The 25,376-nt window shown below is 30.9% G+C and overlaps 1 protein-coding gene across 4 annotated transcripts in view; it reads left to right on the top strand.

Annotated features, from left to right (window-relative positions):
* The window catches only part of LOC149088227 (L-fucose kinase-like), a 36,991-nt gene that overhangs the window by 1,304 nt on the left and 10,311 nt on the right, over positions 1–25,376 (top strand). For 2 of the 4 annotated variants that reach the window (XM_089245583.1, XM_089245586.1), the window contains exons 2-18: positions 630–781; positions 2,651–2,701; positions 2,911–3,057; positions 7,746–7,815; positions 8,591–8,694; positions 10,911–10,991; positions 11,372–11,491; positions 12,660–12,843; positions 13,659–13,771; positions 14,208–14,384; positions 15,243–15,338; positions 15,628–15,729; positions 16,915–17,024; positions 18,423–18,500; positions 21,510–21,646; positions 23,375–23,523; positions 23,637–23,783. In XM_089245583.1, coding sequence (XP_089101709.1) covers positions 630–781; positions 2,651–2,701; positions 2,911–3,057; positions 7,746–7,815; positions 8,591–8,694; positions 10,911–10,991; positions 11,372–11,491; positions 12,660–12,843; positions 13,659–13,771; positions 14,208–14,384; positions 15,243–15,338; positions 15,628–15,729; positions 16,915–17,024; positions 18,423–18,500; positions 21,510–21,646; positions 23,375–23,523; positions 23,637–23,783 — 2,018 coding nt within the window. Of the gene's footprint in view, positions 1–629; positions 782–2,650; positions 2,702–2,910; positions 3,147–7,745; positions 7,816–8,590; positions 8,695–10,910; positions 10,992–11,371; positions 11,492–12,659; positions 12,844–13,658; positions 13,772–14,207; positions 14,385–15,242; positions 15,339–15,627; positions 15,730–16,914; positions 17,025–18,422; positions 18,501–21,509; positions 21,647–23,374; positions 23,524–23,636; positions 23,784–25,376 lie in introns of those variants that run through there. The other 2 variants (XM_089245584.1, XM_089245585.1) reach the window with 2 other exon arrangements.

Raw genomic sequence — 25,376 nt, 5'->3', positions numbered from 1 at the left:
GCAAAAATATTACAAAAGTATTTTTAGTTTTTGATTGCTTGGGTGTTACTTCTTCCCCTGTTACACTCCTGCCTCAAAGAACATTATACAGGCCTGTAACGGAAGTCTCCAAGAGATCACGTTTGCCCAAGACCTGAACTTATGAGAAACAGACCCTAGCCACAAATATACATTGACAAAGGCATGGGAGCTGGACGTGTCAAAAGTTTGAGAACCACTGGCCTAAAAGATTGGGTTTCTTTTGTTGAGAATATGTGTTGAAACTACACTGTTTTTTATGCAATAAATTACGCATATTTTTGGGTGCACTTAAATTTGTTATGATTCAGGAAAAATGCTGGAATCATTTTTTCGGGCTTGATATAATTTTTATAGGAGGGGGCTATAGCAAATTTAATAATTTATAAGTATACAGTGTAACATCTTTTGCCAGAATACTCTTTTGAGTCCTGTATGATCATATATTGAATGGGTGGCAACTATAGGACCCACTCTCAATTTTTTCCTTGTATCAGTGTCTCTGTGGACCAATTCTTTTAACTTTTATGAGGTTTCAGAGCAAGTGTTGCTATCTAGCAAATTTTCTTTGGAAATGAAATGTAATATTCAGTAATTTGCAACATTTTCAGAAATAGAACTTATGAGAAGAAAAGGTCGCATACCTCAACATGTGCCAGTACTCTCTATTGAAGATCCTGCTGAAGCTGTTGGAAGTGGAGCTGCAACGCTGAATGCTCTTCTTGTTGCAACTGAATACTTGAGTGTTCAGAGCAATTATTCAGTATGTATGTTTTTGATTTCATAGTATATTGAATCATGCAAATCGTATCATATCTTGAGTTCTAGAAATTTTGTGTATTGGAGTTGCCAAAATTTTCAGATTAGTTATTAATGTTTGTGATGATGCTTAGCCAAATCAAGGAATTATCTTATTACAAACAGTAATATTGATGTCATTTTTCAAAACCATTAACTGAAAATTTTCCATCTTGGAAAATATTCAAATTTTCTGATGTCTGATTAAATAGTATAAAAATTTGCCTTAAACAAAAAAATAATTATTTAGAAAAAAATTAATAAAATCAGAGATTCTTTGACATCTTCAATGAATTGAGTTGTCATACATTCTCTTTGTTGATTACACATTCACAAATGATATACAGTAGACGCTCGCTAATCCAGCACATACCTGTAGGATGTGGTGGATTACAGAGAGAAATTGCCAAATCACTTGAAGTTAGTTGGAAATGCCCATTTAAATAATATAAATTTCTGCGCACAGACATGCTATGTTTACTGAAAGAAAACTGCCTGAAAATGCTGAATCACTGGATGGGCCAGATTACCACACGCACAGATTGTGGAGAGCCTAGTGTATATATATAAATAAGTTATAAATGTATGTTACTGTTAAAGCCAATTCCTGAAATAGCAGAGAAGTTTGGTCGAAGTATGATTTGCAGAAATGATTCAGGCTTTTGCTTGTGAACTGGCCGGCAAAAGCCAGAATTGGAGAAAATTTCCTGAATTGGCAAAAGCCCAGTTGGAGATCCCTGGCTAATGCTTGATGTGCTGATGTAAGATGGCCCTGTAGGCACCACATCCATTTTTTTCATTACATGCGTGATACATGGCTATATACAGAGGGCGCATTGCTAACAGTTTGCTGTGCAATTTACTGCCGAACTATTGATCCTAGAGGTATACTTCTAGTTAAAAAAAATATCCAAGTAACATGTAAACCTGAGATATGTCATTCATATTGCAAGGGTATGTATAGTTATTAAAATAAAAATTTTAACTTTTTATATGGACATCCTGTGCTCAAAGACCCAGCTAGAGAAAGTTTGCAAATCACCCAATTTCGGGTTTTCTCAAACAATACTTACAAAGTCTACTTTCAGGTAGCTTGATAGGTTTGCCTGAGAAAATTAATATTAAGACTTCATCAAACATATCTTAACATCATCTTGACACATTAAGACTTCATCTTCATTGATCACTTATGTAACTAGGAATAATAATTTTTTTAATTAATTGAGGTTAATTTAGAAATTATATACAGGGTGATTCAGAAAAGATGAGAAAAACTTTAAGAGGTGATAGTACACACCAATACAAACAATTGTCATCAAAGAAAAGAAAAAAAAGAAAAATAGCTTTTTATTCACTGTGATGCAGATATGCATACTTCCTCTTCCCCAGGTTACATTTGCATGTATGGTGTTCTTTTTCTCCCGATAAATTTCAACAGGAATACCATTTTATTATTTGTAGAATGGCTGTTTTGAAACGCCCTAGCGCTTGTGCATTTCATGTTAGACCATTCATTCTTTAATGACAATTGTTTGTATTGGTGGTATTCTATTACCTCTTAAAGTTTTTCCTATCTTTTCCGAATCACCCTGTATATATAATATATATATATATATATATATATATATATATACACACACACACACATATATATTTGATCTTTTCCACTCCAAGGAAAATTTTCTTGCTTACTTTACATAAAATATTCAATGAATCAAATTGATATATGACAGAAATATACTAATTTTTCCCGTGATAATTTTTATGCTAGATAAATTTGTTCAACTAATCATGTACATTTTCCCAAATTTAAAGCTTATTAATTTTCAAACAGGTTGTCAACTCTGATATTTTGACAACAACACGGATATTAATTCTCCATCAGGTAAAAAAAAAAGTTATCACATACAATTTGTTAAGCATTTATTTATTTTGTAATAATCTTTTATCTTCATACTTCAAAATCTTGTTGCAGTCTTTTTAAATTATCATTAAAATATTTATTTTGATGAAATTAATGTATTTTCAAACTTAATGAGTTTCCCAGTAGCATTTTTTTACTTATTCTTTTTTTTTCCCCTCTTTTTTTTGAAGGGCAGGCAATGTATTTTCAGTGTGTGTATGAAGTCTTTCATCACTTTACCTAGAACATGGGAAGCTAGTCGAGATGATGTATGCAGTGAACATTATGCCAGTGGTTTATTTGTGAATGCGGAAATGTTGCTACAACTTTTGGAAAAAGTAAATTATGTGATGTAGCAGAATACTGAATTCAGCCAAACCCACTTATAATGAGGAGCTTGTGTTCAGCATAAATGCTCCTAAACCAGGTTACTTGCTAAATCTGTTTTCAAGTCAAAAAAATCAAAGAAAAATTTCAGAAATTCAGTGCTTATAGCAAAGTGTACTGGGTGTCCTGTAAGTCCTAATGCAGCTTTTATCTCATCAACCATTCATCACAAAGGTATGGTTCCAATTTAAAAACATGCTTAAAATGCGTTCAAAAATCATCCTCTACCAATTTTGAGAGTGAAAATAGTGTGTGTCACAAAATAAAGATAATAATCTAAATTTTTATACCATCTCCTTGTTCCCTAACTTCCAATAAGGGAGTTGTTACCCTGTCTCTTCTGAGCCCTACAAAAAAATCCCATGTTTTTAAATGTAATATTCACTGAGATATTTTAATTTAAATACCAAAGAAAAGGTGGGTGAGAACAGCATAATGAGTAGGGCTCAAATTTTTTGACCTAAAGGTGAAATGTTATTGCTGATAGATTAAAAAAAATCTGAATTTCAGTTTTTAACCAATTATTCACACTTTTTAATAATGAGCCCATTAGTTTTCCCATCTTTGCTCCAATTTTTAAATTCAAATATGTCAGCAAATATTGCATTTACAACATGGGATTTTTTTGTAGGGCTGAGGAGAGACTGGGCAATAACTTTCTTATGGGAAGTAAGAGGATGGGGGATCGTATGAAAATTTAGGTTTTTTTATTTTTATTTTGTGGTGCACTGCATTTTCATCCTAAGAAGTGGCACTGTGACTTTTGAACACATTTTCAGTTTTTTTTTTTTAAATTGGAGCAATCAACCAACCTCCACTATGAATGGTTGATGTAATAAAGGCCATATTATAGGACTTACATGACACCCTGTATGTAACAATGTATCAATATATAGTGTATAAAATATTTTTTTTTCACCATTTTCTAGTAACTTGATGATTTCTATTTAATTTTGACATTTAACAGTGAACGCTTTGCTTTTGGACATTTTTTCTCCTAAAAATTAAAGAACACAACACACAAAAAATGAAAAGAATCCACAGATGCTCCTCACACTCAAACACATGAAATCTGTATTGCAAATTGAGCAAGGACTGAATTAGAACATTTTTTAAAATTCTGAATGGTCAGTTTTTTATTCATTTTCCATGCTCATTTCCCTCTTGTAGACGAAGTGTTGCTGTTCCTGCATATTTACAATAAACCTAAAGGGGTGATAAAACTTTTGTTGAACCATTATTGATAGTCATCTTCTATTGATTGCATTATTTTCATCAAAGTGCATTATCTTAACATTATAAGAGCAGTGAAAGAAACTAAAATTATTTTGTGGCTCTTCTTGCATTTCTACTTTTTAATTTCTCTCATCATTTTATTTACTTTTTCAAGATTTTTGTTAAATTGGGTTAAATTATAGATAAATCCAAGCTACTGTAAAAAACCTTCTTGCTAAAAGCATCTGAATTGCTATGCAATTAGCATTATACCAAACAAAATGCATTAATTTGCTTGTTAAATACAGACTCTTGTACTAAAAGTGGGCTCGTTATAAGTGTGTCTGACTGTATTCATTTAATTTTGTGGCTGTATACAGTACAATGCTTCTCTCAAAATATCTTTGTAAGTTAATCTTACAAAGTTACAATAAATTATATTCATTATATGTGATATATTTTTTAATTTTTAGGGAGAGAAAGAGAGAGAGAATAAATGAATGTTGTAAACCACCACATAGTAAATAATAATAAATTAATAAATTTTTCTTATTTATTTAGTTTTTTTATCTAACCCCTTTACGATCAAAGACATAATATTGTGACCAAACACAAGTGAAATAAATTCAAACAAGCTCTTTTTGTTTTCTTTCCTCTCTTCTTTTCATTGTGAAGCTTTGTTTCAACTTTATGAAAAAAAAAAAAAAATGTTACCTCTGTGCTGTATCCTTCTACTATATACATTTAAGAGCGAAACAGAATAAGGTTGGTGAGGGTGGAAAAAGAGAAGTCTACTCTGTACCTATTCTGATTACAGATAAGATAGATAGTACAATACACAAGTTTATCTATTATACTGTTTTCATTTTATTTGCTTTTTTTTGTTATTTTTCTACTTGTTTCCCTTTTCTTCTTCCTTTTTCTAACATGCAATTGGGTTAGGACAATGTTACCATATTTATCGCAGATTCGTCAAACTGAGATCGTTCGAATGTCTTGCCAATCGCTTGTAAGTGAAGGGATTAATAGATTTTTTTTAAAATTTCATGTTTAATGTCTTACACATATACTCGGTCAACTACCTAACCAACGTTTACAAAACTGAATATTTAATAAAAGAGCTGAATACTGAATACAGTCGTCCCTCCATGTTTGCTGGGGCTACATTCCAGGGGTGACCATGAATACCGAAAATCGGTGAATATCAAAACCCTGAAATTTTGTTCTTTTGGCATCTCATTTTTACAGTATCAGCTTTGTTTGGAAGAAGTGGGGGGTCCAGTAATTCTAAGCAGTGTTTTCTGAAAGAACAACATAATGCCTATTGGCCATTTCTCCTAAATTTCTGTTTTTTTGTTACAGCATGGTAACCAGTCTTCTTCCCCGACTAATTCCTCTACATGTTAAAAATGTACCACAGATGGGTCTATTTCATGGAAACAATCCATTGCAGATTTAAACTTAGGAAGAAGCCTTTGCTATGTAACATGCCTATGTTGCTCATAATGAATTTGTCTTTTAATTCTCAATCTTGTTCATCTTCATAAAGTATTGCTTCGGTTTCAGAAGCAGTCAGTTTGGCTAATCCCACCTCTGTCGATTTCTGAATTGCCATTTATTTATTCTTTAATTTCTTTTAGCTCTACACATCAGTGAATCCTTCTTCATTAACAATCCAGTAAAAGTGTTTTCTTGTTCCAAGCCTTTTCTATTGTTTATGCAAAATACTGGGAGATGTGATTTATTTTTTCATCAATACTTCATGGATTTGCAGATTAAATAATGACAGTTGTAGCGTGCAAGTTATATAACACATAAATTGCATACCTTTTTTATCGCACCCACGGAAAAACAGCACTTTCTACATGAGATACGGGGCTACTTACACTACATACACTATATAGTCTTGGGCTATATAGTAGCAGGTATAGCTACAGCAACGGTTGATCAAGTTTTATAAGTCCTTATTTCTTGAGATATTTGACAGTAGACTCATTAATGCCATAACAATGGGAAACCACAGCAATGAAGCTGACATTTGTCATTTCAAATTATTCTTGCAAGTTTTTCACATGTTTGGAAACATTTAAACATCAGTCTTGTATAAATATTTCCAGAAGCACCAGAAAAACCTTTGAAAGGGATTTTTTAAACATTTATTTGACATGCACAGCTTACATTTTGTTCCAATATGAGAATTATTGCCTCAACAGGTGTTTCCAAAAAAAAAACTGGAAAAGAGACCATGAATACGAAAACAGTGAATATGAAATCCGTGAATACCAAGGTCAGACTGTAAATGAAGATTTTTAAAATTCATCTCCCATCTTCACAATATTAATACTTGTATAAAACTAATTAGCATTGTGCAGTACTGATAAACTTCAATCACTCTTTTGAACAATTAACATAAAGGATGTCCTCTATGTCCTAATGTGGCCTTTATCTTATCAATTATATTTGTTATAGAGGTATGGTGTACCGAGTCCAAGAGCCAAAATATGTGTCATAAAATAAAAAAAATATAAATTTGTATATAGACACCCTGTCCTAAAAAATCTAATGAGAGAAAGTTGTTGCCCTGTCTCTTCTGAGACAAAAAAAAAAAAAAAAAAAAAAAAAATCTGTATTTCTAAGTGCATAATTATTAATTAAGATATTTGAATTCAAAATCAGGGAAGATTTGGGAAAGAACAGCATAAACTAATGAACACACAATGCTCCTTTCCCTCATTTATGCTGTTCTTTCTCAATTTTTCTCGAACTTGAATTCAAATACCTCAGCGAATATTGCACTTTAGAAACATATGACTTTTTTGGCTTCAGAAGAGACAGGGCAATAAGTTCCTAATTGGAAGTTAGAGAACGGGGGGGGGGGGCGTGTGAAAATTTAGATTTTTTTGACACACTGTATATGTCTCGAATTTAGTACAAAATGATTCCTGAACACATTTTGAGCATTTTTTAAATTAGAGCCATATTTATGAAGAATATTATGAAATAAGCTATATTATGAAGAGCTATATTATGAAATAAGCTGTCTATTAGAGTCATATTATGAAGCCCTTTATGAAGAATGATTGATGAGATAAAGGTCAAATTAAGACTTACAAGGACACACAGTATCTAGAGTCACTAGTACTACGGAATAATTTTGCTAGCTGAATATTTTTACCCACTACTTTTTGACAACTGCTATTTTGAAAGATAATTTTATTATATTGTCTATAATCAGATTTTGATGCTCAGAGGATTATGAATATGAAGCATGATTGAATGTTAAGTTGAATTTTAAATTCCCATAAAATGTATTACTCTAAAAAATTTATTATTAAGTAATTATAGCAATTATAATGTTACTAATTTGATTTATATCAAATTATTATTTTAAATCATTCAAATCAAGAATTTAAATTATTTGTAGCTCTCTGTAAGTGGACCTCCTGGAGTATGGGTTTGTAGCACCGACATGACTTTGCTGGTCCCAAAAGTAGGTGAGAGATTTTATTTTTCTTTGCTACTTGTCATTTATTTATGTTTTCTTTTCAGTCACATGAGTATTAACTTATGGTGGTATACAAGTAGGAAAAAGGAAGGAAGTACTATAATATGCGAGTATATAAAATTTGTATTCATTATTCCATTTTAACATTATTAACATAGTAGCTGATAAGATTTTCGTAGTCATGGCCAGATGAAAATTGGCTGAAGGAAGTACTATAATATGCGAGTATACAAAATTTGTATTCATTATTCCATTTTAACATTATTAACATTGTAGCTGATAAGATTTTCGTGGTCATGGCCAGATGAAAATTGGCTTTTTCATCTTTCATGTTATTGGTTAAAACATCTGTCATTAGCGAATGTTTGTATAGTGACCGTTTACTCTTGCTGATGCCGACCACTATCATTAGAGAAATATTGGGGAAAAATTTGAACCCCAATGACGGCCTTCGTCAGAAAAGCCAATTTTCATCATTATCATTCTGACATTATTCTAACATTTTACCATTGTTTAATGACAGTAAAATGTTAGAATAATGTATAAATATAATTTTTAAATCACAAATTAGACAGGTTTCCTGACTGTTTTACACCATGCTGAACCAGTAAAAGATACATGTCGCAGATAGACTTTTATCTGAATTGGACAGGTGTCTCAGTCAATGAAGGGCTCGGTTGACGGAAGCTGTACTGAACTTGTAAAACTCTGATCAGTTTTCTTTTTACTTTGTATTTTATGATTCTCTCTTTCTACTTCTTTAGAGCTCCATGTAAACTGGGAGACTTTGGCTGATGTTTTGCTATTTTGTGTTCCTGTCGATGTAGAATATGCCACTCACCATGGATGTATAGCTTTAGATGCAAAGGTATATGTTTTAGAAGTTTATTGAATGCATGGCACTTTAAATATCTTTAATGATCTAGATCTGCAAGGTTTCGAATTTCAATTTTGATGTAGATGTAGCTCTACAACTATATAATGTGCAAATTACAATCTATTTTTTTTTATTATACAAACACAAACACCATAACAGCAAATTGCTCAATGCTGGCTGAAAAAATATGCCCATAAAAATTATGGAATAGTATAACAAAAAACAGCAACCCAATATAAAAGCATAAATCACAAAAAAAAAAGCTAATAATTGATACTATATAACATACAATGCCCATAACAAAAATGGTAGTTTTTTATCTAAGTGTAAATAGCTTAATCAATTTATTCCAATATATTTATCATATTTCTTCTTAAACCTGTCAATTATGTTAGAATTCATGACCCCCCAGAGGTAAGCTATTCCATTTATTAACAACCCTATCGAATGTAGCATACTAAATTGAATTAAGGCATACTAAAATTTTTAGTATCTTATGGTTAATTGATTTTTATTACAATTTTAGATGGGTGAGAATGGGGGGGGGGAAGAAATCCAATCGCAGTAGACACTCAGTTTTATTAACCTCCAATTATGGATGAGGTCTATTTTATCTGATCCTCTGTTTTGAACAGTATGCCATAGAACTAATGCTAAAATCCACTCTATTTTATGAACTCTCATTTTTATTAACCCTTTATTTTGTAAATTTTGTTTTCTTATGCAATTTTTTTTCAGTTATTTTACTCTTCTTGCCACTTTGGAGTTTGCTGTACTCGAAAGTAAACTTCAATTCAAACGTTCCACATGTCTTAAGAGAAAATAGAGGGAGCAGGAAGGTAGAGAGTTCACCAATTTGTCATCACTAGCATGCAGTTGTTTTGCAAACTGGTGTCAGGAAGGGAAGTTCAATTTTTGGCAGGGGTGAACATGAAATGAAGATGCGTTGACAGTGTAATTCATTCTTTGTGCTTTATAATTGGATAAACTCGTGGTTTGAGAAATGGTATGATGCATTAGCTTATTGATAAGGACATTTCTGAAATGAGAGTCTATCAAACTCTACTTTGGCAAACTGCTGTTCGTCCACTTTTCTCTTCACAATGTCAACAAAACAGAAAATAATGTGTAACAGTGGATGCAAAAAATATTTTTTGTAAGAAATTAGTTAAAAAGTATTTCGTACAAAAACAGATTGTAAAAATATGTATGGAATTCCAAAAAGTTACATTGAGTTCTCTAATCAAAGATCATCAAAAACTTGTTTCTGCTGCAAGTGGTTTTAGCGGTATTCCACCATCCCAAAAATATTTCAGAGAAGCAATATTCATGGGAAATGTTATCCTACATCAATTCTATATAGAAACCTATATTTACCAAAATGTTGCGATGAAACACATAAAAATAAGAGTTTTTTTTTTGGAAATCATCAATAAAGGTGAATGACTAACTAATTTTTTTATTTCTCATATTTTTGTTGTGCCTCCCATTTACAAACTTTTGATTTTATGAATTAATTATCAAGTCCATACGGGTTCATAAAAACGAGCATCGGCCATAGTTCGTTTAAAAAATATACACATATGGCAGTAATAGATTAACTTTATAGATAAGCATCTTGACGGACTCGCGATGCGAGGATCCGGGTTCGAACCCCACAGTGGTGGTCGGCTGAAGTTGGTTTTCTGTGGTTCCCAACTTCAAGGCGCAAATGCGAGCCGATCTCCCCGTTAAAAAGTCTCGCCACAGAGAGCAACAGTCCTACAACGATAAATCATTCAATCATAACACTTCACTCATAGTTAGAAAAACTGATGGCAGCACTACACATAACAAGCATTACAGAGAAACAAAAAAATCTTCACGTCAGGTTTCACTACACGTACACGCACATTTCCGCATGTACCGATTCGTTGGGGGTTCCGCGGGGGGTTGTGGGCGGGGTGCATGTGTGGTGTAGCAGTAGTAGGTAGGGCTCGTAGGTAGGGTAAAAAAGGGCTCGGGGATCCATGATGTTCTTAAGTCAGCCACCTCGTTGGGCAATTTGCCTGTTGTGGTGTTGTATTTGTATTTGTTAGTCTTAACATTCTTATATTAGTTAATATAGGTATATTAGGTCATGTTTTAATGAACATTTTCTCGAATATGAGCATGCTTTTTTTTTTCAATGCACCTTTGATGTACATTGTAATCTTAACTTCATTTAGGGCACAGTAACAAATGTACTGTATGCAAGCTCCAAAGACGTTGTGCAGACGTATGCAACAAATGATGGGAAAGCACTCATTGTAAGTGATAATGGTGATTGGAATGTTTCAGACTGTTTGTGTAACATTTAAGCAATGAATGAATCTGAATTTGATAAAGCAATTGGTCACAAATTTAAGTAGAATATGATAGGCCATTTCAGCTAACGTATTTTGCGGATCATATGACAAAATTATGAATTTTGTGGAATTTTTTTTTTAAATGTTTTAAATTTCAGAAATTCTTCTAAAGTGTGATTTCTTCTTGCTGTGCTTGGAATGTGAATAAATTTGTGTGACATATATATTATTTTCGTCTGTAAAGGAACAGTGGGTTTTGGCATTTTTATAAAACTATGGGGAAAAGTAAGAAGAATAAAAAAATACAACCTAATCACTTGAACTCACATGTTTTATTGCAGATATCTGGCATAGTATTTCTTACTCCATTAGTTGCAGAAAGTTTGTTGGCCTTTCACCTACAGTCACCTTTGGAAAGTTGTACTTACATTGGCTTGGACAGTGGCGCAGAACCTATACAAGTACTAACTCAAATGAATTTTATTTTTAAAATTAAATTTTAATATTTGTTTCTCTGTACGGAGAAAAAATTGGTAGTTTGGTGTGTAAAATTTTTTGCTGTGAATTTTTGAATGAACTGTCATTAAAATATTTATTGCTGTTAATTTTTAAAAAAAAAATATGATTTTTATATGGAGAAATCTCATTAGGAATTTTATTCAGATTTGGTAGTAAATCACTATCATTTTCAGATGAATTTTGTTTTGAGAAATTTTGCCTTTGAATTTTTGCCATTTAAATTATTATTTAAATCTATTTTTTTCTTAAAATAGTTGTCAGTGAGCAAAATAATACATAAATCAACAAAATTGTTAGTAGCGTAATTTTTTAAATTAGAATATTTGTCTCTTATAAACTATAACTAATCTTCACGTAAAGCCTTTCTGCAGGAATAAAATGAAAGTTTAACTATGTGACCACAAAACTGTATACAAGGCAGTAGTGGGGGGAGGGAGTCTTGGGGGATCTGGTCCCCCCCCCCTCGGAATGTGATAAAATGACCAAAAAAAGGGAAAAAAATGGCCAAATCTATTGTTCTATTACTTTGCCCCCTCCCCCAAAATAAAAGTGGTGTCCCTCTGTACAAAATTTCTGGCCGTGGGCCTAACTGTATATACAGGTTGTTTGTTAACTGTTTAGAAAAAATAGGAGTGATAACATACACCAAGACAAATAATATTCACAATGAAACCTGTGATCGCATTCCACTCAGAGTGTCAGAAAAGCCAAACATAGAAACACTTCCAACAAGCACAAGTTCTCACTTCTGACGTCATTTTTGCTCTGCCTCATTCATGTACAGAAATTTATAAAAATTTACATGCAGCGAATGATTGGCAGTTATGTTCTGGAGAAATGCTGTTTTTCTGACAAAGCAGAAATGACATCAGAAGTAAGGACTCGTACTTGTTGGATGTGTTTCTAAGTTTCACTTTTCTGAGACTGAGTAGATTGTGATCATAGTTTGCACTAAATGTTGTTCCCCTTGATGGGTACTATTACCCAATAAAATCAATCAAAATCTCTAAATTTTTTTAAACAGTTTATGAACAACATATATGACCCAAATGTGAATAATTTAGTGGTTTATACATTTTTTTGACAATTTACCAAATTTTAAATTTTCAGGCTTCATTATTTTTTGACATACTTGTGTCCATGGCTTCAAATATTAGTGAAGAAGAATTTGTGAATGGATCATGTGGAAGGAATTACAACATGAGATTTGGTTATATGCAAGAACAGGAAAAGCAGTTGTCTCTTGCTAGATCTTTAGTATGGAAGGCTCTTTCAAAGTTTAAAATGACTGCAGGTTTGATTTTGGTTTATTTTTATATCAGGCGATATTTTATTGTGCGAATTTCAGAAACATTAAAATGTGAATTTGAAAACCAAGTGTAATTAATATTTTTCAGTGTAGAACATTTTTCCATAGCTAGTAGAACTTTTTTTGGGGTTTTTCAACATTTTGTTTTTTAATTTTGTTTAGAAAAATAAAATTTTGCATCAAAAGCATTGCATTAGACCAGGAGCTTTCACACATTCAGGCCAAATTAAAACGTTTCAATAATTATGAAATTATTTCTTTCATTGAGGTTTTTCATCATTTCTGTAAATTATGCAGTGTACCTTTGGGATACCAAATTTTGCCTCTTGTATGAAATCACAAGCCTAAGTGTTTTGACTCCGGATCCCCCAAATCTGTTACGACAATCCTTTAAAGGTATCAAATGCACAACATTAGCATTGAATGTGGAAAGTATCTTACAGTTCTAAATACAGCAGTACAGATTTCATTAACCAGCGCACTTTAACAAATTTTTGTTTTTAATCAATTTTCCTATGGAAAGTAGCTATTTTCTCAAAATGGTTGGTGAGCCACGGCAGAAAGCTCAGAGGGCCATGGGTTGAAGACTTCCCCCCTTTAGATAGTTTTCTAGAATATGTCGTTCAAAAATTAAAAAAAAAAAATAGAATACCCAGAATTTTTTATTGGATGCTTTTGCAATTGATTGCTTAAGATCACCAATTTAAAATTTTGTCTAGAATAGATAGTATAGACAAATATTAATTCGAAAGATTAAGCCATTTGTATGTTCATAATAGTATTAATTTTTGTATTTCCAGAAGTTCTAAATAACTGTACCCACATTTACTGGAGTGACCATCTTCCTGCAAAATATCACATGAAAAATCTGTTCTCCATGCAACAAGACTCTGTTGTTCATTCCCTAATGAATGCAAGTTATTTTCTATAAATTTTCAGTCTATATCTACATCAAGCTAATGATGTATTAGATTATCAATTAATCAATTACGTTTGATCACATTTCTCAGAACTGAAAGCATAAATGCATTAAAACAGAAGAAATTAACATGTATGCCTGAAAAAACGGTATTTTTCCTTGATGGTTAAAATTGAGAAATATAGTTAAGTAATAGTTGAAGTTTTTTTTTTAATATGAATTTTATTTTCCTTTGAGCACTGAAGAATGTTTTGATATTTTTTTTTCCCCAAATATTATTTATGCTTGTTAGTTTTTTCATTTCATTTTCTGGAAAATAGACGAATTATTGAATGATCAATGTATTTAATCATTACTTTTGATAGCTTCAAGTTTCTTGGCTTAATTATTCTTGCAAGCTTAATATGTTCAACTTCATCCTTTATTATAGGGACAAATTTATTCCACTGAATGTAGGAAACTGTTGATGAACTCCATACTGAATGCTGATAAGGCATGTGTTGTGTCTTCAAATTCAGCTGTGGTGAATTCGAAATTAGATCTACCAGAAATAATAATTGGGGATGGCTGCTATGTATATGGACTGAATACAAATACTTGTAACATGGTAAGATAAAATCTTTCAAAGTATTTATTAAATTAATGAAATATTATGATTGAAAAGTACAGTAGAGTCTCATTCAAATCCAGAAAGTTCAAAGTTTCGAATAATTCATGGCACTAGAATTTTTCGAAATTTCCTCTCGAGAAACCTCACTTTTTCTGTTTTTTTGCCAAGAACACGTTTTGTTCCATTTTTTTCTAAGAATGGTAGTAGTTTTAGTTTGAAAAGAACTTCGCCCTGTATCATCGTCCATGATTAAAGGAGATCTTGATTTCTATGACAAGGTCTTTATAGGGGCTGAGACCAGAATTTACTGCATTTTCCTTATGGTAAATTTATAGTGTAAAAATAAATCATATTGGGTTTCAGGGGCTGGAGCCCCTATTATAAAGAAGACACATATCTTGGCAATCCTAACTTAATAAATTAGTCCTGTGAGTCAGGAATTAAAAGAGTAAGAAAGAGTGCGAATACGTAGGTCCAAAGAAAACAAGTTAAAACAATTTCGTTAAAATTGTGTAATTTTCAGTTTATAATACATTTACAATACACATTGATCTTTGTTATACTTTAGCGATGCACGCATCAAAACTATTTACCATTAAAACAGCAGCACAGTAGAGTCTCGATAATCCAAGGTGAGTGGTACCAAAGCTACCTCAAATTACTGAAAACTCAAATTATTCAAAAAACAATAGAAAGCAACTTTTGGGAGGGGAAACCTCTCTGTATTTATTTTATGGTAAATATACCCCATCTATATATTGTGGTAAAAATGTAAGTAAAACAAAGATCAATGTGTGTTGTAAATGTATTATGAACTTGAAATTACACAATTTTATTTTAATATGAATTTTCTAGGATAATATGATAATTCCTGAAAACACGGTAGTGTTGTCTTATCCAATTCCAAATGATACAGTGGTTGCTGTTTTTGGAACTTCAGACCATCTGAAGGTCAGTAAAATATTTTTTTAAAAAATAGTTTTTTGCAGTTGGATTTGCAGTTGCTTATTCTCAGAAATAAAAATTTGAATGAAATATTACAACATTAACGTTTTTACTACTTGAATATTTTGTAATAATCATTTCTCAATGAATAAATAAATAATTTTCCCAATTGAATTCATTGAAAAATTTATTTCTCAATGAAATTTAGTAATTTAATTAATCCATAGGCTTCAACTGTAAAACATGCATTTATAAGAATATAGTTTTATTATTAATACATATTATATTCTTGTAGCTGTGTGTGACTGACCCAAGAAGTACATTCATGAATAAGTCTTGGTCTGATTTATTTACCAGGTTGCAAATTGACGAACAAGATTTATGGGATGCTAGCATAGTAAGTCCTGTACTTGTTTAGTAGCAATGATCTATGCTTTTTTTGAAGTGCAAAAAAAAATTAAATTATATTAGGGCTAGCTTTGATTAATTGTGCTGGTTAATAAATCAATTAATTAATTGGTCAGTGAATCATTAATTGCTGATTGCAGTTAAAAGCTTTAGTTTGACTAATCAACTTGATCTATCCGATTGCACTTTCGATGCAAAAGTGTGTGCGCAAATTTGAGCAAAATGTTCATAATTTATTTTTATTTATTTTGGAAAACAGATGGCTTAAATTATATTTCTTGATGTAACATTTCATATAAATGATCACATTTAAAAGTATTTGAATCAATATTTTGATAAAATTTTTCAACATGGAGGATATACAAGTCGATTCAACGAAAACTGGTGATGATTTCAGCTTTAAATTGAGTTTGATGGAAGTTTCAGAAGACAAGACCAAATTTGTCATTTCCACTTCTAAGAGCAGTTTTCATATATTCGGAAACATCGGCTCTCCCCCTCCTCCAGTACTATTTAAAAGCAGTTTCTTGGAAAAAAAAGTAATAGTATGATGATTAAAAGTAGTTTTGAAATGTGACAAACCAAAAAAATGACTGATTTTCTAAAAAAAACAAGATCCCAGTGAAGAAATTCCAGGATCTGACAAAAATGTTCAGAATTTCAAGCATGCAGCTTGAATTTCTTAATCTAGTCCAATATTTGTTTATCTCTAGCAAATAGGTGAATGAAATGAATAAAATATATTTTCGTAGCATCAATCAATAAAAAAAAGTTACCAATAAGTTTTTTTATAAAGTAATAGCATTCGAAAATGCTATTACTTTATTTACTTTTTATTACTAAAATTTATTAATCAGTCGATTAAATAATTAAAATGTTTGATTAACCAGTTAAATATTTTAATCGATTTGCAGCCCTAATATACATTTCTCTTGCTATGTTTCATTTCATATTCAACAGTTTATCTTAACAGACCTCTGTATCTTACTTGTTATGAAATTGTAAATCCTACTAAACAATTCCATACTTTTTTTTCAGAGTTAATGGATATAAAAGTTCAACTAAAATTAAAAATTCTGCATTAATGTTGAATAAATTATTGTTTGATTTTTTTTACTCCGACATTCATCATAATTTTGTATTTTAATTAATTTTTTTATTCCTGCTTTGACAGCTGACTTCTCAGAGAACTCTATTGACTGCAAAATTATTTGCACCCATGAGTGAATTCAGTGATTTCTTAATTTTGAACTCTGGAAAAAGGGATGTGATAAATCTGGAAAGGTATTTTTTTTAATTATCAGTAATAATTAGGGCTAGGATTTGCCATGATGTCATGACCTTGCATATTTTTTTACTTTTTTTCATATTCCACCATTAAAAAAAGTCTCTCCTCATAGAGCAAGCAGACTTACAACATGATACTGCATTTACATAGCATAAAAATTCACGCATTTAACATCTTCACTTCAAAATATGGAAAATAGATGGCGTCACCAGCAAGAACATGAAATAAGCACAAATTTGACAACATAAATACGTTCAGGCCCCACATATACACACACCAAATATGTTCCTGCATGTACCAATTCATTATAAAGTCTGTAGAGGAATGTCTATGAGGTGCATGTGCAATTAAGTAGTAGTAGTTGTAATAATAATGCAGTCAAATGTGCTGCTGCAGACAAAAAACTGAGTTATCGTTAGTTTGCGTTATCAGAAATTCTGATTTCAGAGTGGGAAAAAGAAAGATTTGTTAAAATAACAGTACTATTTTTGCATGAATATCATATTAGTAAAACATGTCAAACTGCTGGCAATTAAGAAATTCAAAAAGATAATGTATTCTAATTTAATTTTAATTCCTTATTGAATGAGAACATTTAGAAATGAACTAGACGTACATACTGTATTATAGAAACAGACGCATACATGATACTTACATAAATGAAATGAATTACAAATAAAGTGTATACAAGATTATTCTCTGCCAAATAATGCAGTGATTTTTGACTGCCTCTCTATTTTTTATTCTTTTGTGAGAAAGCCATTCACTTTTTACAAGCAGACAGATAAATGAATCTGCTAAATTCCATTGCAAAATGCAAAATTCTATTGATAAATGCTGAATTCTGTTTGCTTAATGCTAAATTATATTGCTGAAGGCTATTTTTTTTTAAATTTCTCTTCTCAAAAATTTCAAGTTAAGGGAAAATTTCAACACTAAAATACAAAAAAGTTCTGTGGCTAATGAAAACTTAGAGATATTTGAATTATCAGAGTTCCACATATTGCGAATTGACTACAATTTTATTATGTTTTAATTCATTTCAATGCATTTTTTTATACTACTATATATAACATGAGGTTTTCAACATATACTCATACTGTATAATTTGTATGAATTCAATGGAAACTGTTTTGACCATTTGAATGATGACAATCACACCAGACTGAAGTGAATTGCTCCTATTGAAATAAAGTAGTTTATATAACCTATGTTTGGGAAAAATTAAGTGATTATGCAGCCTAGATCAACACCTATTAATTATCTAGGTGCTGAAAGTGAAGCTCTCAAATCCAAAAAATTCATAATTACAAACAAAAATATTATTATAAATTATTATTATATTATTTATATGAATGAGTTTTAATTGTAAAACTTTTTTTTTGTTGTAACAGATGGAAATCCTGTCATAAATTCTCATTGAAAAATCTTGTTATGTTGTCAGATCACAACAAACTGATGAGAAATAGAAGGTAAAACTATTTTTTTCCACTATCACTAGCTTTGAAAATATTTGGGAAGATTTTTAAAATTATAAGAAGAAAAAATTCCCAAGGAAAACCTATACAATGTATAAGATGCCTTCAAATTAATTTTAGATCTAAATATTGGCAGTAGTGATTATATATATAGAATGCCTCAGCATTTTGTAACCTTTCTGAATCCAAGGACTAGTAAAATGTCTGAAACTATTCACTGGACTACAATATTACAACATGATGGTATCCCGTATTTTACGAGAGTGTTGAAACAGCCAGATTTATGAATGTTCTATTTTATGCCGTTTTATACTATTTTATACAGTTTTTTTTTTCTTCAATGAAGCTTATTTAAATTTTGGATGCTTTCTAAACTTTGTAAATGAAGATTTTTTTATAGCTTATAAACCATATTTTGTTAAGTATGGCTATAGAACTACATTTCAATTCACATTGATTACCAGTAGTCCTTCATTTCTTGAACATTTGTAGTTTTTCAGTAATTTCAGCAACAATTGTTGATTTAGTCAACTTATGGCAAAGTTTTTGGTGACAATCAATGATGTCCCTATTTTGCGGCATTTAAGGGTCTCGCTACTCTTTCAACTTGAAAAAGTCGAATTTTAAAAAATGACTTCAAAAAATATTTCAATTAATTGCAAATAAAATATTAAAAATTTCGTGCCAAGCCAATTGGTTAATTTGTTCTTTCATAATTAAAGAAATACTGGGTTATAGTGTAAACGTATACAAGAAAAAACACTTTTAACACGATTTTCGCAGATTGCAGTTTTTGAGCTCATCTGTAAGATTTAAAGAAAACTACTGCCCCAAAAATTCTGAATTTTTTGCAGAAACGTTTAGTCGACATGTATTAGTAGAATAGACCTCAGACTTTGATATCTGAACATTCGTTAGAATTTTATGAATTTTTAAAGTTTGAAAAATATATAAATTTCAAAAATCTAAATTCAAAATTTTTAAAAAAATACTTCCCATTAGTCGATTGCTAAATCCGAGGTCTATTCTACTAACACATATCTGCTAAACTTTTCTGCAAAAATTCAGAATTTTTAGGGCAGTAGTTTCTAAATGGAATAGCTTACCCCCGGAGTTAGTAAATTGTAACACAATTGACACGTTTAAAAAGAAGTAGGATAAACATGTTGGGGTAAATCGAGAAGCTATTCATACTTAGAATAAGACAACCATAAGTATTCTTTATGGGCATTGTATAATATTTTATCATGTTTATATATTGTTTATAATGTTTCTAACTACATTTTTAATTGGGTTGCTTTATTTTTGAAATATATGACATCCATATTTGTTATGGGCATCTTTTTCTTAGCCACCTCGCTGGGCATTTTGCCTGTTGTGGTGTTGTATTTGTATAAATCTTACGGATGAGCTCAAAAACTGCAATCTGCGAAAATCGTGTTCAAAGTGTTTTTTCTTGTGTACGTTTACACTATAATCCAGTATTTCTTTAATTATGAAAGAACAAATTAACCGATTGACACGAAATTTTTAGTATTTTATTTGCAATTGAATGAAATATTTTTTGAAGTCATTTTTGAAAATTCAACTTTTTCAAGTCAAAAGAGTAGTGAGACCCCTTAAGATATTTTACTTATTATTATATTTTACTTAATGAAATATAGTCATCAAATCAAAACGAATGTTTTCTTAGAGAAATTCATCTTTGTTTACTGCAATTTTTGCAATTATTAGCAAATATGTCATAAATTGATTTTTTTTTGCTGCAATTAGTGATATACTATATTTAGGGTTGCAATTTCCTTGATGAGCTATGGTGATGCTAAGTATGAAGCTGCAATTTTTATTTGAACTGACTTATAAATATTACTAGTAACAATTGAAAATTTTTACAATTGATTTGGAAGTAAATTATCAAATCTGCCTGCATATCACCTTTGTCATTGTTGAGGATTACCTCTGGTCCGCGGACCATAGGTTGAGAAATGCTGGATGACATAATTGAATACCTTTTGTATTTTAAATCATTAAATTAATTGAACCACAAAAGTATATTTCCTTTTTTTTTGGGGAAACAGTTGGGAAACAGTTTTATAACTGATGATCATGAACTGTTTCTGTAAATCAGGTTTTAAGTATGGTCACGAAACTCTACACACACAGTGATGCTGATTCCAGAACAGTGAAATGATATAACGGCTAAGGTCAATTATATGATAATTATTGGTCATTAAAATTTGCATAACAGTTCCATAATTCATGATCATGTTTCAGTTAATTGATAACAGTGGTTAACAAAATAATTTTTTTTCCATGTTCCCAAGGAAATTTTAGTTTTAAGGTATATTGAGCTGCTGATTTTGAAATTGGTGTTGGTTTTGCTGAATTTGCTCTAGTTTTTGAGATAATGCATACTCCCGGTATTTTAATATATTAGTCTGCAGCCATCAATTTTTTCTTCAAATTTTTACTTTTAATCTTTTATTTATTTTCCTATTTTATTCAATATGTTACTGCATTTTTATCATGATTAGACGTCAGTGGTGTTTATTTATTGATATTAAGCCTATTTTTGATTTACATTTTTCACACTTCAAACCTGATTTGTATGGTGCTTATGTATTACTATTAAAATGTAACTTTCACTTTATCTCAAAAACTAGAGCCAATCTGACGAAACCAAATATCAGATTCGGATTCAGCATCCCAAAATCACTCTAAAATCAATTAAATATCTTTGAGAACAAAATCAGTGCTGAGAAGTATTATCCTCTATCCTATGTGAATACTGATGATTAAGTTGCAATTTGTAGTCATTTTATGGATTCAGGATAGATTAATTGGGTAATTAAAACTTTTCTCCAGTGATTTTGGGTTTCAAATTAACCAAGTTCAACTGTATTTGTTTTTGGCTTTTTATAAAAAAAATCAAAGAAATTTCATGGTATAGTCCTAACCTATATGATTCACTGGGCATTTTGTTTGAATTTTTTTTTCTTCCAGAAATATCTATGCAGAGATAAGTGCAGAAAAGGTGAAAAATGTTCTGCATCATAATGAAAATTTCAGTCTAATCCCATTATTCCTTTCATCTTATGCGGAGGGATGGGCAGATTTGTTGATGGACACATTGGATCAGAGTAAAGTTTCTTTAAACTTCAACAAATTTATATAAATTTGTAGTAATTTAGATCTTTTTGATGTTTTTAAAATAAGAAAATGTATTTCTAAATCATTATTCAATAATTTTAATTACTAATTTTTTATGGGCATCTTTATTTAGCCACCTCGTTGGGCAATTTGCCTGTTTTGGTCTTTGTGTTTGCATTTGTGAAAAAAAGAAAATGCTTTATTAGTAGGTAATAATTTTTATTTCAACGATTAGAAACTTGAAGATCAAAATAAAATTTTGCAACGAAAATCATCTTGTATTTTAAATATGTTAGAGATTCATAATAACCTCAGAAGAATACAACAGGCAATAGTGTTATTTCCAATTTAGTAAAATTTATAACTTTTGTTGGTGCAGTAAAAATATATGTTGGGTAAGACTATACGGGTAAAGTCTACCTATCAATTGGTTACAGGAAACAATCTTATTTGCATTTTTCTGCCAGATAAATGCCTATGTTTAGCCTTTTCTTAGTTATTTAAAAAAAAAAGAATTGTTTTTTCTTTAATTTTTTAATTGAAGCAAATTTACCTATTTTAAAACTTCTTGTGCAAACCATGATCCTGTACCATATTTTTTTCAAACATATATTTTCAAAACTTTTATAAATTTTTTTGATATATAGTTGATGCTAATTTTTACAAACTCGTATGGACTTGATAATTAGTTCCTAAAATCGAAAGGTTGTAAATGGAAGATACAATGCAAAAAAATGTGGGAAATAAAAAATGAGTTAGTCATTCACCTTTATATTGATGATTTCAATAAAAATCACTTATTTTTGTTTGATTCATCTCAACATTTTGGTAAATATAAGATTCCATGGAATTGATGTAGGATAACATTTCACACAAATCCTGCTTCTTTGAAATAATTTCAGAATTTTGGAATGCTGCTGGAACCACTTAATGTAGAAACGGTGTTTTGCTGATCTTTGATTAGATTACTCAAGAAAATTTCTGGCTTAGTAAGCGTTTGCACATTCATTTCTTTAAATTTTTTTCCCATCCACTTTCAAGCACAATCTTTTTTGTTTTGTTGATATTGTGAAGAGAAAAGTAGTTGACCAGCAGTTGGCTGAAATAGAGTTCGATCCACTCTTCGACTTAGAAATGACCTTTCAATAACCTAATTTATCATACCATTTCTGAAACCACCAGTTTATCCAGTCATAATGCACAAAGAGTGAATTATGTTATCAAGGCATCTTCAATGCATGGCCACTCCTGCCAACAATAGAACCTTCGTTCCTGGCACATATTCCCAAACTATCTGTATGTTGGTGATGGCAAATTGGTGAACCTCTGTACCTCCCTTCTCTTCCTCTATTTCCTCTTAAGACATTTAGAACGTCTGAATTGAAGTTTACTTTTGATTACAACAAACTCGGAGGTGGCTGGAAGAATAAAATAATTGAAAGAAAATTGGAGGAAGAAAAACGAAGTTCGTAAAATAATAAGTTGATAGAAATGAGAGTTCGTAAAATAGAGCGGATCTATGGCATATGCGGATGAGAGTATTTCTGATACTGACATACATCCATGTTGAGTCTTGGGTAATTTTGGTTTCGAATTGATGATAAATAAATACTTCTATGTAATTTATGTAAATTTTCTGATGGTGTTATGAATCAATTAGTTGTTAAGAGAGTCAAGTAACTTATGTGAATTGTTTTTCTTTCTTCAATGCTTCATAGTTTTACTATCTGAAACAAAAAGTGTAGTTTTGACCAGAACTTTGAGTAGTATGGCTGATTTGCTTGCTGTCATGGCAGGAAAATGTGGCGGTCTTCGAACTGGACCTGGAAGCAATAAATCTTGGCTGAAAGCTTTCAAATTACTTCTAGTAAAGTTGATTTATTTTTTGAAATTCAAAATTATATGTTCTAGTTGCCTTTTTTCCATTTCTCAAGGAAATGCATTTTTTTTAAAATAATAGTTTTGATTGTATCTACATAGGCTGGTGATATGTTGCAAGGGATGCAAAGACTAATAGAAGAGAGGAAGAATTGGATGGATAGGCCTGGTCATATAATGAGAGCTGCAAGGCATTTTGAACGAGCTGCCCAGATATTGATACAGAATTCTGTCCAAAGTGCAAGAAAGGTAAATGTTTTTTCAAATACTGCTTTTGTGAATCTAATTATAAGACTGACAACATGATGATATTTTGCAATGATGTTTGGGGCTTAATAAATGCTTTTAAATTCAAATATGAGCCATAGAAATGGATACTTTTATTGATGCCTTAAAATGTAGTCTAAAGGGAGTTATTCTTCATATTGGGAATGCAATGCTTTCTCTTTCAGTTGCCTATGCGAATATGACTAAAGAGTCATACAATATTTTGAAACATATGCTTGAATTAGTGAAATGCGATGAGAGCACAAATGGAAAATATGTGGTGTTTTGATGTGTAGTTTCCATGATATTAGGTATCCAACAAGACTACATCAACATTTGAATGTTTTCTGCATGAGTGGGATCGTCACAACAGAAATTCCCACTATAAAAGTGAAAAATTTTGCCTCAGCATGAAGGGAAAGTGGAAGAAAAAAACATACCCAATGAGAAATCGGTAGCCAGTGATGATGTCCTGCTGTCCCCCCCTCTTCACATCAAGCTATGTCTTATAAAACAGTTTGTCGAAGCCATGAATCCATCTTAAAAGGGGGTTTATATATACCTTTCACAAAAATGTTTCCTGCCACAAAAATAAAGGAGGGGGTATTTGTGGGTTCCCAAATTAGAGAAATTCCGGAAGAGACAGATTTTAAACAATGCCTGGCACCAAAAGAGAAAAATGCATAGATTTGTTTCAAGAATGTAATGTAAAACTTTCTAGGAAAGAAAAGAGCTAACAACTATGAGGAATTGGTTCAGCAGATAAATTTATACTTGGATTTAGGATGCAACATGTCCCTATAAGTGCATTTCTTAGATTCATATCTGCATTATTTTTCTAAGAACTGCTGTGATATTTTGGACAAACATGGTGATGTATGATGGGAAATAGATGCTTGCCTGCAATGCTTGTTGATTATTGTTAGAACATTATTTGAGAGAGCAAAAGCAATCACAAGAGAAAAAATAAGCCTTTTAAATTCTTGAGGAAAACATAAATTTGTTGATATATTTTTCTGTCAGTGAAAATAAGTTTTTTTTTCCATGAAATTGTATAATATATAACTCATAGGACTGTATTCAATTTATGTTCTATTCTGTTTGGAATGTTCCGATACAATTTTAAAAGTGACTAGAATAGGGATCATTACATATTTTGTCAATATATGTGTAGATATGCAGCATGGAAAAAAAGTAAAAAAAAAAAATCTGAAATCGCCTATAACTTGAAAACTATACCAGACACAGAGAAACAAATTTCAGATTTGAATTTGAGAAGATTTTCCATAAAAACCACGACTGTTATCCCTAGAAAAATGCTTTTCATTTTTATTTGCAGAAAAGTGTTTTCTAACACAAATTAGCTCATTTCAATTTAAAAAAATGAGCTGCATTGAGCAAAAAATATTCCAAACTTCCAGTATCGCATATATCATTGATCCTGGATACATTTGAGAGGGAAGAAAAAAAATGGCTATGTACACACTTCAAAACGAATTCAAATGTTTCATGCCTGCTTTGAAGTTCAGTTTTTTTTAGATTCTGAAAAAGTAATATGTGATATTTGTTTGAACT

Source organism: Pholcus phalangioides, unplaced genomic scaffold (genome assembly GCF_987345545.1).
Source record: "Pholcus phalangioides strain wild (caught in Gottingen) unplaced genomic scaffold, Ppha-v1.0 ptg000003l_1, whole genome shotgun sequence".
Taxonomy (NCBI): Eukaryota; Metazoa; Arthropoda; class Arachnida; order Araneae; family Pholcidae; genus Pholcus; species Pholcus phalangioides.
The sequence above is the reverse complement of the archived record's forward strand: the minus strand, read 5'-3'. Positions and strand labels throughout refer to the sequence as shown.